The 17,095-nt window shown below is 35.7% G+C and overlaps 2 protein-coding genes across 10 annotated transcripts in view; one reads left to right on the forward strand and one right to left on the reverse strand.

The window, feature by feature from the left end:
- Window positions 1-12,640, reverse strand: part of LOC139114342 (centriolin-like) — a 67,085-nt gene extending 54,445 nt beyond the window's left edge. For 6 of the 7 annotated variants that reach the window (XM_070676004.1, XM_070676003.1, XM_070676006.1 and 3 more), the window contains exons 1-6: window positions 12,525-12,640; window positions 10,669-10,870; window positions 7,623-7,759; window positions 7,037-7,309; window positions 4,975-5,161; window positions 778-971 (exon numbers count right to left, since the gene is read on the reverse strand). In XM_070676004.1, the coding sequence (XP_070532105.1) occupies window positions 778-971; window positions 4,975-5,161; window positions 7,037-7,309; window positions 7,623-7,759; window positions 10,669-10,813 (936 nt within the window). In that variant the 5' untranslated portion in view covers window positions 10,814-10,870; window positions 12,525-12,640. Of the gene's footprint in view, window positions 1-777; window positions 972-4,974; window positions 5,162-7,036; window positions 7,310-7,622; window positions 7,760-10,668; window positions 10,871-12,172; window positions 12,304-12,524 lie in introns of those variants that run through there. The other variant, XM_070676001.1, reaches the window with a different exon arrangement.
- On the forward strand, window positions 443-15,282 carry LOC139114343 (haloacid dehalogenase-like hydrolase domain-containing protein 3). Of its 3 annotated transcripts, none has more exons than XM_070676009.1 (2): window positions 443-570; window positions 14,342-15,282. In XM_070676009.1, exon 2 carries the CDS (start codon window positions 14,390-14,392, stop codon window positions 15,116-15,118), a length of 729 nt encoding a protein of 242 aa, XP_070532110.1. In that variant the 5' UTR covers window positions 443-570; window positions 14,342-14,389; the 3' UTR covers window positions 15,119-15,282. The 3 variants fall into 3 exon arrangements, with proteins under 3 accessions (XP_070532110.1, XP_070532111.1, XP_070532109.1); XM_070676010.1 differs by lacking the exon at window positions 443-570 and adding an exon at window positions 12,806-12,888 and having other exon boundaries at window positions 14,326-15,282; XM_070676008.1 differs by lacking the exon at window positions 443-570 and adding an exon at window positions 12,806-12,888.
- The last annotated feature ends 1,813 nt before the right edge of the window (window positions 15,283-17,095 follow it).

The following is a 17,095-nucleotide window of genomic DNA, read 5'->3' on the forward strand; positions in this document are numbered from 1 at the left end:
TAGAATTCACACAAAATTGTCTTTGAATATCACAAACTTTAATAATTTGGGGGAGTGGGCACTGAAGTCAAATGTGGCTGAAAAGTTATGTATGCTACGTGTATGCAGACTCAGCAGAGTATTCTATTGAAACAAGGAGGTTTAATGAGCAATGAAGCTACAACACATCTCTTTCAAAAATACATTTGTTATGTGTGATCAACTACATATCCTCTGGCACTTTTTTTACAGAGTGCAGGCTTGGTAGGCTTGATTGGAAAGTAACTTTTGCATTGAAGCATGATTTCCATATTTTCACATTGTGGCAAAATAAAACATATGAACTGAACTTTATAGTTTCCATTTTTGTACAGATGTACTGGATGGAGTCCGACTTCACACAGCTTGCAAAAGGCATTACTTGAGCACTTGTTTCTTACAGAGACAAGTAGAATGGTATAATAGGGCAGTGGACACAGTACAACTGCTACATAGCATGGCTGACAGGGTACATTAATATGATGGACAGGTTCTCATAGTGGATTACAAGAGAAAATCACAAAAACAATACCGAGAGAGTGAAGAATTAAGGTAATACACCACTCAAATGCTCTGAAAATTTTTTTCATAACTGAAAATTGTTTAGTTTGCTCACAGTTTTAATCTATTATCTTCATCAAGAATAAAATCAAGGTTCACCTAGTAAAGATTAAATGGGTAATGCAAGATTGAAACACACAGGCAGAAACTTGAGCAGGTATCTGTTGAAATTTTAATGTACATCAAAATACTACTTACCAGTTCATCTTTTGTCTCCAGCTGTCTCTGCAGCTCTTTCAGCTGTTTCCTGTGATCTCTGTCTCTTTTCTTCAGATCATCCAAGACGTCTCCTTTCTGTTTGATTTCCATCAATGTCTTACTTTTCTCATCTTCCATGCTCTGGAATTTCTTCTCCTGTTTCTCCAGCTGGTCTTCCAAATTTTCAATCTCCTCTGTAGGAATGTAAAATTTGACATATCTGTCTGTGATTTCATGCAGCTTTCTGAATTTCAAGCTCTTTGTACAGATAAAGACTGAATCACGGGGCACATTATATCATGCTTTTGAATGTAAAACAAAAAAAAGTATTATTAAATGAATGCCATGATGTCAACATGGAATACTGAACATCTTCTATATTCAGATCACCTGTTGAGGCTGTTTGATGACTTACTGTAGCCAACTTTTGGTTTAACCTAATTGTTTCCTGAGGTAAAGTTGCACTCAATGGAGGGGCGGAGGTCATGAAGGCATAAAATATATTTTTTCAAAGATTAAAAAAATTAACAAACAATCATAACAAAAACTTGCAGACATTTCAAATTTTAGCAGTCAAAGAAATTAATGATCTTGTATCCTATTGTCGACTGGTATGGATCACTGTACAGGTTCATGAGCCATATTTGAAAATGTGTTTTCCCGACGTGCACTACGTTAGGCACAATCTCACAACTAGCCGTTTTCAAATGAAATATGAAAAGAAATGAGCTGTTTTTTATTAAGTACTTTTGCAATTATCTTTGAATCACAGCAATCAATACTTGCGGTAAAATAGTGAAACATAAAGTATATGCCAAAATGCAGATTTCTATTAGTTTATAGGAAGTTGACCATTTCAATTCAGTTCTCACATGAAGATGATGTTACATCAGCTGTATGACATAATTTGCGTTTGCCTTTCACTACAGGGTATAGTTCCATTGGAGAAATTAATAAGTCTGATTTCTGATTGAAGAGATTCCCCCAATGGCAATTTCCTGCCTAGTTTTTCAGTTTCTTGAGTTGCACTTGATACTCACAGACTTGTAAAGTACAAAACCTGTATTGTGAATCAGAAAGTCTAAAACTCATCAATTTACAAGTTGAAATGAGGTGAAACATATCTGTTTATCTTTGAATAAACTGGATAACTTTTATGACAGACGCTGGGGCAGTATAATTGATGGCAGTGTGTACCGGTGTTGCAAGACAAAATGAGTCAAGCGTTTCGGTAATTATGTACATTGAACAAACCAGATCACATTCCATTGTCATCTAAATCGTGACTTGGGGCTACCATTCATTTCTGACCTACTTTGAAAAGTTACTGCTTAAATTCTTAAAGGGACATAAGCTGTAACTTGTGGCACGTTTTTTAGTATTTTGCTTCTGTATATCAATTACTACCGTGTCTGACACTAATCCGTTTGTCATGCTGAAATTTCGAGTATTCTTTTTGTCAACACAGCTTGTATGTGTGTAGTGATCATTGTTTATTGTTTACAAATGAATTCTAATCCGGACTTGAATACAGTTTTCAACAATAACAATGTAGATTACTAGTATACTAATATAGGTTGTGTTGATATGCTAAATACTTGGCATTAAATTACAGTTTAGGGATTCAATGCAGAAAGTGTAGGAAAACCACAAAACAAAAATTCTGAAAAATAGCCAAAAGATACAGCTTATGGAGCTTTAATTTCTGTAGATGAGAAAGCAGCACCAATAAATGATTTGTTTTTCATCTTGAAGCCACTGTTTGTCTAATATTAGTGTCTGATTTGAGTCTGTTGTTGAATTATTCTGTTTAGAAACGAAACACAAAATTCAGACATGTTGTTTATTTCATGACTGTTCACTTTTACAAAGAAAAAGTACCTTTGGAAAATTATAACTGATTTGTCATTATTGTTGTGTTGAAAATTTTTATTTTCGCTTGTTTTTGGCAGGGATGTGTGGGTAGTGGAGATGGGGGCTAAGGGTGAAGCCAAGCTAGAAAGTTTCACAGGTTTCTGTTGATGTTGATAAAATATGCCCCAGATTGCTGATTCTCCAGATATATTACTAAATTGATTACTGCTGTTGTGTAGTTCTGAAGACCTTTTGAAATTCTATTCATTCGGAAACTGCTTTCTAAAACCGATGTCCCCTCAGTGATATTGATCTGTTTTCCCCCTTGTGTAAACCCATATTACATAAAATACTCTGAGTCAGGTTTGAGTGCTATGTCTAACAATGCATTGATACTTGGGGGAATTACAATTTCGTTCTGGATTGTGTTTGTTGTTGTCCCTTGTTTCTGGAGGACAAAGGGCTTCTCTGGGCTACAATTGAGTCTTTGTCAGACACTGTTTGATTGTCAGGGGCTGTTATGTCAGTGCAAGTACAGGCATTGATTTTTATGACCAACTGCAGTGATTTGTGAGTCTACCAATGTTCCAAACAGGAATCCTTCATGCCGCAGATTTTATATTTTTGACAAAATATAAACTCAATATCTTCTTGTATAGTTTTGTCATTACTTCATTAAATTAATTGTTCAATAGAAATATAAAACGGTGTCCCCTGTACATGGAATTATGAAATATTGAAAAAAAATTACCCAATATGCATACACATTTTTCATTGTATAATGTAACATTATTGTGACTTGCGATGCATATTTCAATGAAAGTGACTGTAAGTTTTTAGAAAGCATGTGACGTTTGGTTTTAGTACGTTTAAGGCAATATGTCCCTTGAAAGTAAAAAAGACTTGAACTTTTGCTCAAAATTTCCTAAATGAAACTTTCAACCATTCTCTTACCAAATCGAAAATAAAATTTGAGGGCCATCATGCAAAGTTTTGGAACTAAAGAGAAATAAATTACAAATTCAAAATGGCCATCATCTTTGTGTTAACTCTATGGGAAATAAATCAAATTTTGGATTTTCAAAATACGAAGATGGGAAAAATTTTTCTTTCTCCTAGAGCTTTAAAATGAGCCCCCCTCCTCCTAAGTGATAGATCAGAAAAATATTATAGAAATTTGAGAGTCCGAATATCTGTCCCCAGGGGGTGTTCTACTTTAACTCATGAGAAAGAAAAGAACAACACATGGTTCAATAGTTTTGACATTGGCTTTGTATAACAAACTTTGATTAAGGCCTAAAGAAAAATATACAGACTGTACCAACACCACATGCAAGTCACAGTGAAAACCATGTGAAAACACACAAAATGACAGACGCATGTGATCTGCAACAGATGTGTCGAAAAATGCATTATCTACACAAGACTGTAATTGAGAAATCATTGCATCTTAGCATGCTACAGTAAAAATGTGTCTGTACATGTATGCATATGGGGTAATTTTAGACATACTGAAATCAAACATCAATAAGCTTTCTCAAACTTACATAGCCACTTTCACTCAAATATGCATTGCCATTCACAATTAGGTTATATATAATATTTAGTGAAGGACAACAAATTAAAATCTTTTAGCAGCTGGAATTTAAAACTGTCACACCTTTCTACAGAGCTTAGTGATTAAAAGGTAATACAAAAACAACTACCCATCTTCACTGTTCAATTAAGTAATTAAATGAGACTTTTGTTTGTAGGATAGAAACAAACACAAGATTCATATAAGGTCAGAAAATGTGCAAAGACATTTTGATTTCAAAAAAAGCTAAAAATAATGCATGAATATTCATTTCTGTTCGTGAGCACAAGAGACTCAACGAGTTGTGAAAATTTATTTGCATTTAAACATGCCTCACACTGGCAGAGAATTATTTTACTGCATAAGTGGTGGGTTTTACAGGGCTAGTTTAATTTTATTGCGTTACATTGCATGTAGCGATCATAAACACTATCAGGTAGTGATAAACATTATCAACAGCCTGGTAGAGAGACTGTGATAAAAAGGATTTCGACAATCCCTTTTCTTTCAGCTTTGATGAACTTTCCAGTCAACTGACCTGTACACAGAATCAAACCACAACAATTGAAAACAGTGTGTTAAACTCACACTGTGGTGGTGATGGTGAGATACATATATCTGATGATGACTTGAGCGAGGAAAATTTATTATTTTGAAGGGGTGTTCTGTTCCAGCCAACAAATTTATTCTTTAATTTTTGTAATTTTAACCATTTAGCATGTATACTACAGTGAATGTCTTGGCCAGAGGGACTTTCTTGTTCCTACCTTGTTCAAATCTTTCCAGGGCAATCTGCCGCTCTTTGAAGTCCACAGAAGTTCCATCCAGAATTTCTAGAGTTCTGAGCTGGAATACCATAAAGAGCCTGGCGTGCGGAAGCTCACAGAGTGGGTTGTCTGCTATGTTGAGTTGAACCAGGTCATGCAGGGGACGGAGTCTGGCTAATTCTTGAAGCTGTGATATGACAAAGTTGAAGTTGAATTTGTTGACTTGCCAGTGTTAGGATTATTTAATACAGAACATGATCTCAGCCTAGATACTGTATCTACTCCCATCAGTACACACGTTTTTATCATGATATATTATATTTTTTTATGCTATCTCTGTATCTGTAAAATACACTTTCTGGCACCGTGCTGCTTCCCAAATCAAAGTTTACTGCAAAGTGTTCAAGTTGTAAACACAGTCAGCCTGTATGTGTGTCACATCAAATTTTATTAGTTTAGTTGCACTCAGCACATACATGTACACCTGTAGACTACCAGTAGACTTCGCTAAGTATATATTTGGTATTTCTCATAGCTACATTTGTAAGTGCCAAAAGCAGACAGACCTGTCATGATCTAACTCAAAATTTGCAGTTTATAGGTTAGCAGATAGAAGGCTAAAACAGCACGGGCAGATGTCGACAGACTACCGGTACATGTATTCTTGTTGTAGAGATTCCAAGGAAACTTGATACATTCAAAGACATGTACATGGTACATAAATACACACACCAATTTATATACATACACATACTGGTATTTAAATATCAGTTATATGCAAATTAGCAAGACTTACTGAATGTTTAGCCCACATTAGACAGTTTTACATAGCAGCATAATCCTAGAGGGTCCAGTCGTTTCACAATGATATGGAAAGGCTCCCAAAGATAACCTAATCGTTCTCATTACAAAGATTGGCCTCTGTATTCTCTAGGTCTACCTACAATTTTTTTACAATTGAAACAGCGGTCATATTCTGTGTCCATTGGGACAAAATCATGGCAGTCTGTGTACGTTTTCAACACATGGATATTGTACTTTCTGGTATTTCAGAGAACTCTGATCTCATTTGAAGGGCTACAGCTAACTTTATTAGAGACGATAATACAGTGAATATTCAAGCAGATAATATGGCCCTCTTTTAACTCTATGCTATCTTAAGAGTAGCAAAATAACTTTATTACTAACCTTAGTTTCACACCCATTGCCCCCTGAAGAGCTTATGGCCGTCGATAATAAAAGCTGACGCACAAGAAACGTAATTCCTTCGTTTTACTTGAGACCCCCTCCCTCCCCCCTCAAAACGAAAGTTCTTATGTGAAATCAATTTCGTATTATGATGCCGTTTCTGACAAACCCACACGCAAATCTCTGATCCGTACGCCCATGAAAAAATACCGGAAGTGCACATTAATTAATAAACCTCCACTTTACGCGTTTCACTTTTTAAGACACTGAACATTTTAATGTATTTTGCACATAGGAAAATGTTTCACGTACATATTTCACTTGAAAAAGCATAGTGTTTTCATTTCACATTTATGTCTTTTCATTGTCTTTTCTGTCTCAGTAATTTTTGGTCATTCTGTTCTCGCTGCAAAGTCGCACTTCGAAAACAATATACGAAAACCCTTATGCGATTTTGACGCACACAAAACGAAATGAGCTTTTACCCCCTCCCCCCTAAACGAAAGAATTACGTTTGTCGTGCGTCAGCTTTTATTATCGACGGCCCCTTAAATTCTCTATTCAAAACTATTTTGCATCAATGTTAAAGACAGAAAAGGTCAAAAACAAAAATAACACTTGTATCCTTTCTTGACATCATATTGCACACCATCTGTAAATTGTCATGGGGCTTACATGTGTTCATGCATGGACAGTAGAAGCACACTTCTACTTTCTATGATTCATGGTTGCAAACAAGAAATATATTCAATGAATATTTATCGTAGTACCTTCAAAAAGTACTACTTAACTTTTTAAAAGATTTAAAAAGATTTAAAAACAAGCACACTGAATACTAGGTTATTGCAATAACATACTGAAATGAAATACTTACTGTTCCTAATTTATTTTTGGCAATACGAAGAGTTCTGAGTTCCTTGAGTTTCTTTCCAAACCACACTGGAATGTGCTCTATCCTGTTCCCGGTCAAATTCAAAACTTGTAAATGTATCAGGGGTTCAAGTCCATCCAGTCTGGTGATGCAGTTGAAGCTCAAGTTGAGTTCTTTCAGCTTGGTGAGCTTGTCGAGTTTTTCTATTTTCTCAATTATATTACAGCTGAGACTCAGCACCTGAAGACGTTTGAGTCCGTCAAGGTTTTCTATATACTGTCAGTAAAAAGGGGAAAAGGGAGAAAAATGTTCACATTATTAGGAAATAACAAAAAAATATCTACAGTTTGTCTGAAAGAGGTGGCCAGAAGGCAGAGTATCATCGAGAAGCAGATATAAATGTTGAAGACGAATATGTTTGGCAATATGTTTTGTACTAGATACATGTATGGAAGTTATTTATATGCATATGGCAATCTAGTGACATCTTGTAGGGCAATATTACATATGGCAAAAACACGATGTTTGTTTTCACGTTTGAATTTTTGGAAACTACAAAATTTTTCACAAAGTCTAACATCCCATTTACCTTAATTTTCTTGCCACCTTCTTTGGACAAAGTCAAATTCAAGGACAGAATCTGATCTAGACTTTCTTCTTTGGCAATTTTCTTGATCAGGGTCTCTGTGATGTACCTGACCAGGAGTTTATTGCTTGGTGGTTCACCTGTACAAACGAAAAAAACAATGTCAAAGTTAGAATTCAAAATTAAACTAAATTGGGCAACAGGACTTGGAGTAGCGAGAATGTCAACATGCTGGAATGAGATTCTTAATCTACGTCAGAGCCTTGCAGGAAATCCACAGCAAACAGTGGAGGCTTTCATGAAAATTGATTTTGCAATACATATAGGTCAATGCTAAGGATAATTCTAATCTTTGATATTCTAAAATTTTGTGAATTCTCATCATTGTACAAAAATTACCTCTTTCGCAGTGAATATCATGCCTTAATTTGTGGAGGAAAATTCTCGAATCATTATCGTCACTTGAACTATCATGACTATTTATTGTTTTTATTTTGAAAGTATAGCAAGCTCCACAACAATTCCTTCACAAACAAAGTTAAGAATTTCAGCACAAAACCAATGATTTTCCTTGTACTGTTGTGACCATAACGTTAAAATATAGACAACATACATGTATTGATGGAAATAAGCATTGAGTGATGATGGTCCACACTGGCCAGTGCTTTTTCTGCTTTTTGTATATATTTTCACACAAAAATTTTTAAACATGTCTGACAAAATTTTTTTAAGAAATCAAGTTATTTGAGTTTCAGATCTTGACTTTCATCACCTACATTTGAGATGTTTATCAAATGAAAGAGTTGACCATGGCATTGGTTGAATATTCTCTGCCACCTCTAATATAGACTGAACACTTATTCAGGGATAGCTCCACCTTAAGACTGGACTTTTTTTGACAAGTGAGTGCAATGAGGGTTACAGATGCATTGCCTAAATAATGCTACCAAGCGAAATTGCTAAATTACAAAAAATAAACTTGGTTAAGGGAGGACAAGTCCTCCCCATTTTGAATCTTTTCTATCACCAGTACAAATCATGACAGCTGACTCCAACAACACCTTGCTGGTCACCGACAGAGACCAGAGGTTGTAACCATTTGAGTCACATATACAACCAGATTTGACACGTACAGTCACACATAAAGAGTGAAGACTCTTCCTCGACCACATCATACAATTATGTTACCCTCCACTGAACAGCCAAGTCGTGGTTGTACATTGCTCCTGTGCTGCACAGTTCCCATACATGTATGTTGACACTCATCGCACAAAAAACTAGTATTCGGTTACACCAAACAAGAGAATATCTTAAAGTCGGTCACTGTTTGTTTACATTTACTTAGGTGATCAAAAGAACACCCTGCTACTGAAAAATGTCAACAATCATCCATCCAACAAGTCACATCATTATTATGACAATAATTCTTGCAGTGACTTCTATTGTATTTTGCTATTTACAAAATAGAATTAATTTTCTTCGATATAGAAATAGTTGAGAGTGAAAGTACAGTACTAGGGTTTGACTCACACTTTGCTACAGAACTTTATACACTGAATGTCATCTTGAGGGAAAAATTCAGGTCATTGTGGAAAATTTTGGATTATTACAGCATGGAAACATAAGTCTCTTGTTGAATTTCAAAACAACAGATTCAAATTCTTTCACGTCTGTAGTTTACTACAGGTACTTCATTGTATACATGTAAGTCCTGAAGATGATTAGCTTGGATCATATCTCACTTCAGGGTCTATGCTATACTGTGTGCTTTGGGAACAAATGAAACAGTACTTCTTTTGACACTGACCAAAATAACCAGAGACAAAACACAAATGGCACCTGATATGTTTATTCACCAAACACACGGAAGGCACGACAATTTCTTATTGATGTCCTTGTAAGACAGTCAGGCCTTGGACGTTTAGAAATTGTTAGGTTGTGGGAAAAGATGGTATTGTGAATGTTGGGCTTTCAGCCAGGAGTGGTTGAAAAAATAATACATTTATTCTGTTGAACTTTGATGTTTTTTTTTGGACCATGGGTTGTACTTGTTCAGACTTCTAATAAAAAGCCTCAATACTTCAGTTTTACTCATTGAATAAAAGCTGGCTGCATTGTTTTGGTTTCAGTGATGTATCCATTTAGACAGCTAACTCAAGCAATGAAATATCCAATACCCATTATGTAATCATTCTTTTATCTGATATCTCTGTATACAATCTAGCCGAGCTACCACCTTTCGCTTTGCAACCATGCTGGCAGGCATTAATTTTCAACCATAGACCCAGGTCTATGCTTCACAAACTGTAGGAAAAATGTTTTATCATGGCAAGATAATTTAATTGGAAAAGTGCTACATTTTACCCTGTAACATCAAACACATTTAACAGTACAGAATTTGTACAAATATTTTTGTGCCATGCTGACAACAAGTGGATTATAGAAAATAAATTACTTTAGAAACTCAAGTGTGTTATTATATATTGGTTGAGTGAGATGACAACGTGACTCCAACATGTTACATACTTGTACAGGATGCCAACAGTCTGGTCATCATGTTGCATATACATGTAATATTAATCACTTTGTTTAACAATCTCAGTATCAATACTATCATAAGATATATGTCACATTGTGAATTTCAGACAGCAAATTATGTCCTTTGCTTTTGGCAGTTATTTGCAAATTAGGCCAAATAAAAAATATATGTGTGTTTCCCATAACATGTCTTTGAAAATTAGTGTTAGTAGGTTGGAGAAAATTTTTGTAAATTTTTCTATTTGTTGGCTGAGACTCATACAGAGAAGTAAAATTTAGAGAATTTACTGAGACTAGAATGTTTTTGAAAATGCAATAAAAATGTTTAGAGTTAGTTTTTCTATGGCTGGCCAGGTTACCGGAACAATTGTTTTTACTTTGACCTTATCTTTATTGTTGCATGCTTTGAACTTTGGATAAAGTGTAATTTTTTACACAGCAGAATCAGTCTTTAAATTAAGTGCGTAATGGAAATACCAAAATTGTCAGAAATTGAGTTAAAGTTACTGACCAGCTCCAGGGTCCTGAGTAGGGGGTGAAACAATGCCACGGTGACCAAGAGTTGTTTCTGTGGCTGGATGCATTGCAAAGGATGGCGACGTCCTCCTTGTGCCATATCTCTGTGTCGGCGTGAGACGCCCTCCAGTTCTGTTCATTGCGAATTAAGCCTTCCCTTCAGAGCCCAAGGTCACTTTTGATTGATTCCAGGAAGCCTGTATAAAAGCACACAAAGAAGTTACAGGTAGTTATTGAATACTACCAGATATGCACAGGTACATATTTTTACCCTGCGAGACAACTACCATTAGAAATACATCAGTCATCGAATTATCTTTGTTTAATTCAATGTTCATACTGGACACTTAACATTTCAACAGTGTAAGTTCTGAACGTTTCAAATTGAATTAAGAAGAGAAAAAATTTTTCATTTCAATTGAAATGTTAGGACCACAAGAGTTATCAAGGATATGTACGTGTACATGTAGTTTGCCCTGTTATGTGACACTCAACTGAATCATTATCTGAAGGTGGGAATTTGAAAATTTTGATTAATATCATACCTGAGGCAACACGACTTTCCACCAAACGTTACTGTTTTGGTTTCAATTCATTGAAATAAAAATTATTTTTTAATGATATTCTTTCTTCTGAAATTACAATCTTTCCTGATAACAATGTATTATGCACCTCGTTTATTCCATTATTTTACATTTTTACTAATTTGTTTGGTTACTGATGCATGGATAATATCACCACTACAACAGAAGAAACAGCATGAAAAAGGAAGAAAATGTTTAAAAAACTATTACATAAAAAACGTGTAATACCATATGAATTTAGTAGAGATCATATTGGAAGATTAAAAAAAAAGTGACATTCATGTTTTCAAATAGGTAAAAATAGATTCAAGAAGCACATGCATGGAGTGTGATTTTCTGTGTAACTTAAAAAAACACCCATGACATCTCAGATTCTTCTCAATATATGTAAACAGGTACATTTAAAGAACGCACCCTAATACACTGTGAATTAAATCCTAAAATCAGCATCAGAAAAATAAGAAATTGTCATGTTACATTATAAGGTGATGTGGATCTGATATACGATACGATATGTTTGAATTAATACCTGACTGTAAATAGCTTCCGTAATGTGCAAATACGATACAAAATATTGGTAAACTATACAGACCCCGGAAAATGATCTATGGATACACGTACTTGTGTACGACTGCCTTTCTGCTCGGACTATGAAGGTGGCGGTTTAAACTACCTCTATGCTGGTTTTATACAAAATAGGGTGGCGAGTTAGGCTGAAAATTGTAAACCTTTAACAGGGGCACGCGCTCTTGGTAACAAATGTTTTATAAACATTACCGAACCATCGTCAAGAACAACTACAGCACAACATTTGGATGTATGCCCTGAATTCTATGAGATAACTCGTGGGCAATAAAATGCAACGAAGTTGATTATTCAATTATTTGGCAACATTTCAAAATTTCATCAGCTCACCTTAAAAACCTGTACTGGACAAGTCGAAATTTGGAAAAAGCAGCAAGAAAAAAACTACTTGTAAACAGGCTAAGTGTCATCCATGAGAATCTACTATGATGGCTTAGCATGTAACCTCTGTGCCCTTCAAGTTTAGGCGGCTAGAAGGAAGTGTCTGGACATGTTGTTACGAACTGTGGGCACCAATCGCAAAGCTTCAAGGAGTGCTTCAAAAGACAGCGCTGGCCCGCTTCCTGCAACCGCTGTCTCGAACAGATTTTCAAATGTATTCCTAAAGATTCTCTCATTACAGCCATGAAACTAGATAAGTTTTTTAAATAAGGTGTATTGGTTTGATCTCGAACAATCTTACCTTAAAAACGTGGTTCAACACGAACGTACAAAACTTTTCTCATAATCTTGATCAAGTTCTGGCTTGAACTCGCCGCCATTTTTGTTTTGAAATTTGTTGCGTTGAACTGTGGGTAGTTTGAACCGGTACTGTTACTATGGCTATCGTTTGCATTTATTGTAATAACGAAGAAAAACAGTACAAAAATCAGAGACTTATAAAATAATCCCTAAATCATAATCACTAGAAATTTACAGATGTTCAAACAAAAAACACATCTGTCCGTTTACATTTTCTGATATAGGATCGACCTTTGACCCCAACAGCTGATGAGTTTGGCGACGACCTGACAGAGAATCTGCAGCTTTCACACGATTTATTACTGGTATGTACAACGAAAGCCTTAATTAAACTTGCAGTTATTCTCTCTTTATGTGTATGATGAGCTGCTTGAATTTTTTGGTTTTATCGTAAAGTCAAACTTCAATTTTCTCGGTGAAATTTTGCTAGGGAAAAAACTTTTCAGGCTAGCTGTCATTGAGTTGGACTTGCCTACCTCTGGCACAGGCGCGTGTGGGCGGGGTAGTCCGCTTGATCGACCAATGGTCTGCTTGATCTATCGATCGCGGACTCGTTGCTCTCCCCTCTCCCGCAACTAAAATACTCAGCCCACGTACGCCTGTGACCTCTGGCCTCACCATCATTCTCCAGCATGGCATTGAGTCGCTGCAGTACTGTGGCTCCAAGTCTTGCATGAAGTTCTAGTTTAGTCGACGTCGTCCAACTCATAACTGAGGCAAAACTTCGTACTGTACTGCAGCAAGTCATGGAGGCGGCTGGTCTATGCTTCATTTAATGAACTAAAACAGAATACAACTGATTGATGTACAGTGTGTATGTTGTGATACTGATAGGCCTTTGTGGTGAAAGAGGGTGTTCGAAAAGATGCCCACAGGCTAGTTAAATTGCAGAATACACTTATTCAAAGCGCTCGAGCCAAGAAATGTGCTATACAGGGCACTGTGTTCAGGTGCTCTGATGTTGCATGTTCAGAACAGCTCCAAGATGATCAAGCATCAATATGTTTGTTGGAGAAAGTTCAGGCTCGTCCAAGAATGTAGTGGTAAATCATATTTTGAAAGATTATCCTCACTTGAATTAACTACCTTGGAAACTCGTCGTGTGAGAGGTGATATGATAGGAGTGTACAAGATTTTAAATGATATAGATGACTGCAACATAATAATGGATCGTTGTTTGTCTAAAACTACAAGAGGACATGTAGAGAAACTGCAAAAGAAATTGTGTAGACTGGATATCTGCGAATACTCCTTTTCCCTTTGCATAATTGATGAGTGGAACTCATTACCGGACTATGTAGTACTTTCGAAGGATGTGAATAGTTTTAAAAATAACATTGATAGATACTTCCATACCATCAATAGGATCTGACATGGGATGTTATTATCGCAAGATAATCAATCCCTATTATACTGAACTAAACTGAATTGAACTAATGGTAGATGGCGCTCTTCAAGAGCTTTAACCCTTTCACCACCATGGTTTGGCCCAATCCAATTGAGTGTGGACCTTCTTACAGGGAATTAAGGGTGAGCAGGTCAAACTTTTTCAATGGTTTACAGTGACGTATGTACTAAGTTAGGCTCAGGGTAGACCAACTGAAAATGTGACGTATAAAATATTTTTTTAGTGAATAAGAGAAAACGTACAGGCACTATTTCCTAACTTAAAACAGTTTTCAAAACAGTATTTTTCCACTGTGGTCAAGTATTTGTATTAAACTTGACCAATAATCATATAGGTCTTTTGCTTTCCAGGTGCAGTACACACTTCACAGGTTTACTCCCTGATTCCAATTAGATGCTATGACATCCTCGGGCATCAAGCTACTGACTGTGGATGTTACCAACACTCTAATACGCATTAGAATCTCCGTTGGACACCAGTACACCAGGGTAGCTTCGCAGTTTGGGTTCCAGTACTACCAGGAGGAGCTGTTGACAAACTCCTTCAAGGAACAGTACAAGAAATTATGGGATGCACACCCAAACTTCGGTCAGCAAGATGGAAGCATGACGCCGACTGAGTGGTGGAAGCTGATCGTGAAGAGGACATTTACAAATGCATATAGGGGTTATGAAAATTTAGATTTAGAGCCCTTGGCTGATAAACTTTTTCATGAGTTTTCAACATCCAGGTGTTGGGAAATCTTTCCAGATGTTAAGGAGACTATGCCAAAGATACAAGCAACTGGAGTGGGGCTCTGTGTCTTGTCAAACACAGACAGCCGCAAGAGAAACATACTGAAAGAGCTAGATCTGATGAAATACTTTTCAGATGTCGTTCTGTCAGGAGAAAACCACACTTTCAAGCCACAATCTGAAATATTCAAATTAGCCATGGAGAGGTCAAATGTCAAACCATCAGAGTGCGTGCATGTGGGTGATGATGTTGAAGCTGATTACAAAGCAGCAAGGAATGTTGGGATGTCAGCATATTTGATTGACAGAAAGGGCAAACTGGCAAATTCCTCAGATGTTGATGAAAAACACATTCTGAAAGATCTAAGTCAGCTTGTGGATGTATTGTCCTAGTTTAGACTCCCTAAATACAAAAATATTGTATACATTATGTGCATGACTCAACATGTAAAATGTGTGTCAGTTTGGGATTAAGAACGTGATTTACTTCATTGAGAAGAGTAAAATAGAGGAAGATAATCATCCAGATATGTATTTACTTGTGAATGGAATATTTTTTTCATGCATAATATACAGGTTTTGATGCCATAGTGAAGAAAGAGATTGACAGACTCAAATATTTATTATTTTATGAAGATGTTATTTTATAAAGATATTTGATGTGTCAATCATGACATTTGAAAAGAACGGAATATTCTGATTGGTTGTGGTCAATGTAATATTAAAAACAGACCAATGAGCTATCATTTATGCAACATTTACTAACTGTATAAGTATTGGCAAAGTGAGGTATATTTTAGCTGATGAGTGGCATTGCGACATGATCTGTCTTACTTAACATGCAGGAAAACTTCCACATATGAATATTTGACCAAAAATAAAAGTAACAGTTTAGGTAGAATTAACCTCAAGGACATATTTTGACTCTCAAACTTTTACATTATTCCTTAGGCCTACCACTTTTGGGGGCTCATTTTGATGCTTACGGAGTAAATAAAGTTTTCATCTGCTTAGATAAAATAGGGAATTTTATTTTCCCCATAGAGATAACACAGAGATCACGGCCATTTTGAATTTCAAATATCAGTAAATATTGGGTAATTTTTAATTCTCTATTACCAAAATTTGCAGAGTTACACCCGATTTTTATTCTTGATTTTTGGTAGAGAATGGTTGAAAGTTTGCTTGAGGAAAGTTTGAGCAAAAGATTTTAGTCTTTCATTTTTGAGGTGCGAACTACCTTAACTGTTTTCGAAAGGAGTGTACTTGTACCTTAAGACTCTGCAGATGTTAACAACATTAAAAGGTTTCCCCTTTAAGGTGGTGTGCACCTCGAAAGTGAAAGACTTAAACTTTTGCTCAAACTTTCCTCAAGGAATCTTTCTACCATTCTCATTCAAAATCAAGAATTAAAATCAGGGGTCACCATGCAAATTTTGGTACCAGAGAAACAAATAACCCAAGATTTACCGATATTTCAAATTCAAAATGGCTGCCATCCCTGTGTTAAGTCTATGGAGAAAAATAAAATTTTCGAATTTTGAAAAAGTAAGTAGGTTAAATGTTTTCTTACACAAAGAGCTTTAAAATGAACCCCCTGCAAATACTATCAACTACAACAATAACAACAACAATAACAACTTTACTGAGTCCAAATATATTTTTATTTTTCTTCATTTTTAATGTTTAATCATCATCATCATCACCATCTGATCATCATCATCGGAGCCTGAATTCCCTATGGTATATCAGAAAAGAATTGTAAAAGTTTGAGAGTCCAAATATCTGTCCCCGAGGTGCGTTCTACCTTAATTTGGGCATTCATCATTTGGACAGACCTGTATTTACTTGGATATTCAGACAATAGGGAATTTCAAAGTAAAATTTTGCAGAAAGTTCTATGCAGCAAGAAAGATGTATAAATGTATATGATGTATATTATTAAAAGTATGTTCATTTACAGACCCTACCATTTGTTCCATGAAAGTATTATTAAGAAAATAGTCAAAAGACACAAAATTCACAATGGCCAACTTTACCTGTCACTCTGAGTCTGCTGGATTCTATTCTTTGATAACTTATAATACAAGATGGTTCATATTTTTTAATGAATACAGTAAAAAAATTACAGTCTTTACCTATTTATTAGAATTTAATAACATCCAAGATTTAATGTCCGCTCTTCAATAGAAATATTTGACACTTTTTCTCGTGATGTTGGTTATGAAGTTTAGGGATTCATGTTTGTCCCTTTCCAAGGAAAAATTAGGTTTTTTATCAGAAAGTATGGCCGTTCATTAATGGTAAGGTCTATGGTGTGGCAAAGAACATTTACTGACAGTTGTATAGAAGTTGGCGAGGCAAAATGAA

The sequence above is a fragment of the Ptychodera flava genome, chromosome 16 (assembly GCF_041260155.1).
Source record: "Ptychodera flava strain L36383 chromosome 16, AS_Pfla_20210202, whole genome shotgun sequence".
In the NCBI taxonomy this organism is placed as follows: Eukaryota; Metazoa; Hemichordata; class Enteropneusta; family Ptychoderidae; genus Ptychodera; species Ptychodera flava.

Coding starts and splice junctions, on each gene's coding strand:
- LOC139114343 (XM_070676009.1), top strand. CDS start 14,390: ATGACATCCTCGGGCATCAAGCTACTGACTGTGGATGTTACCAACACT.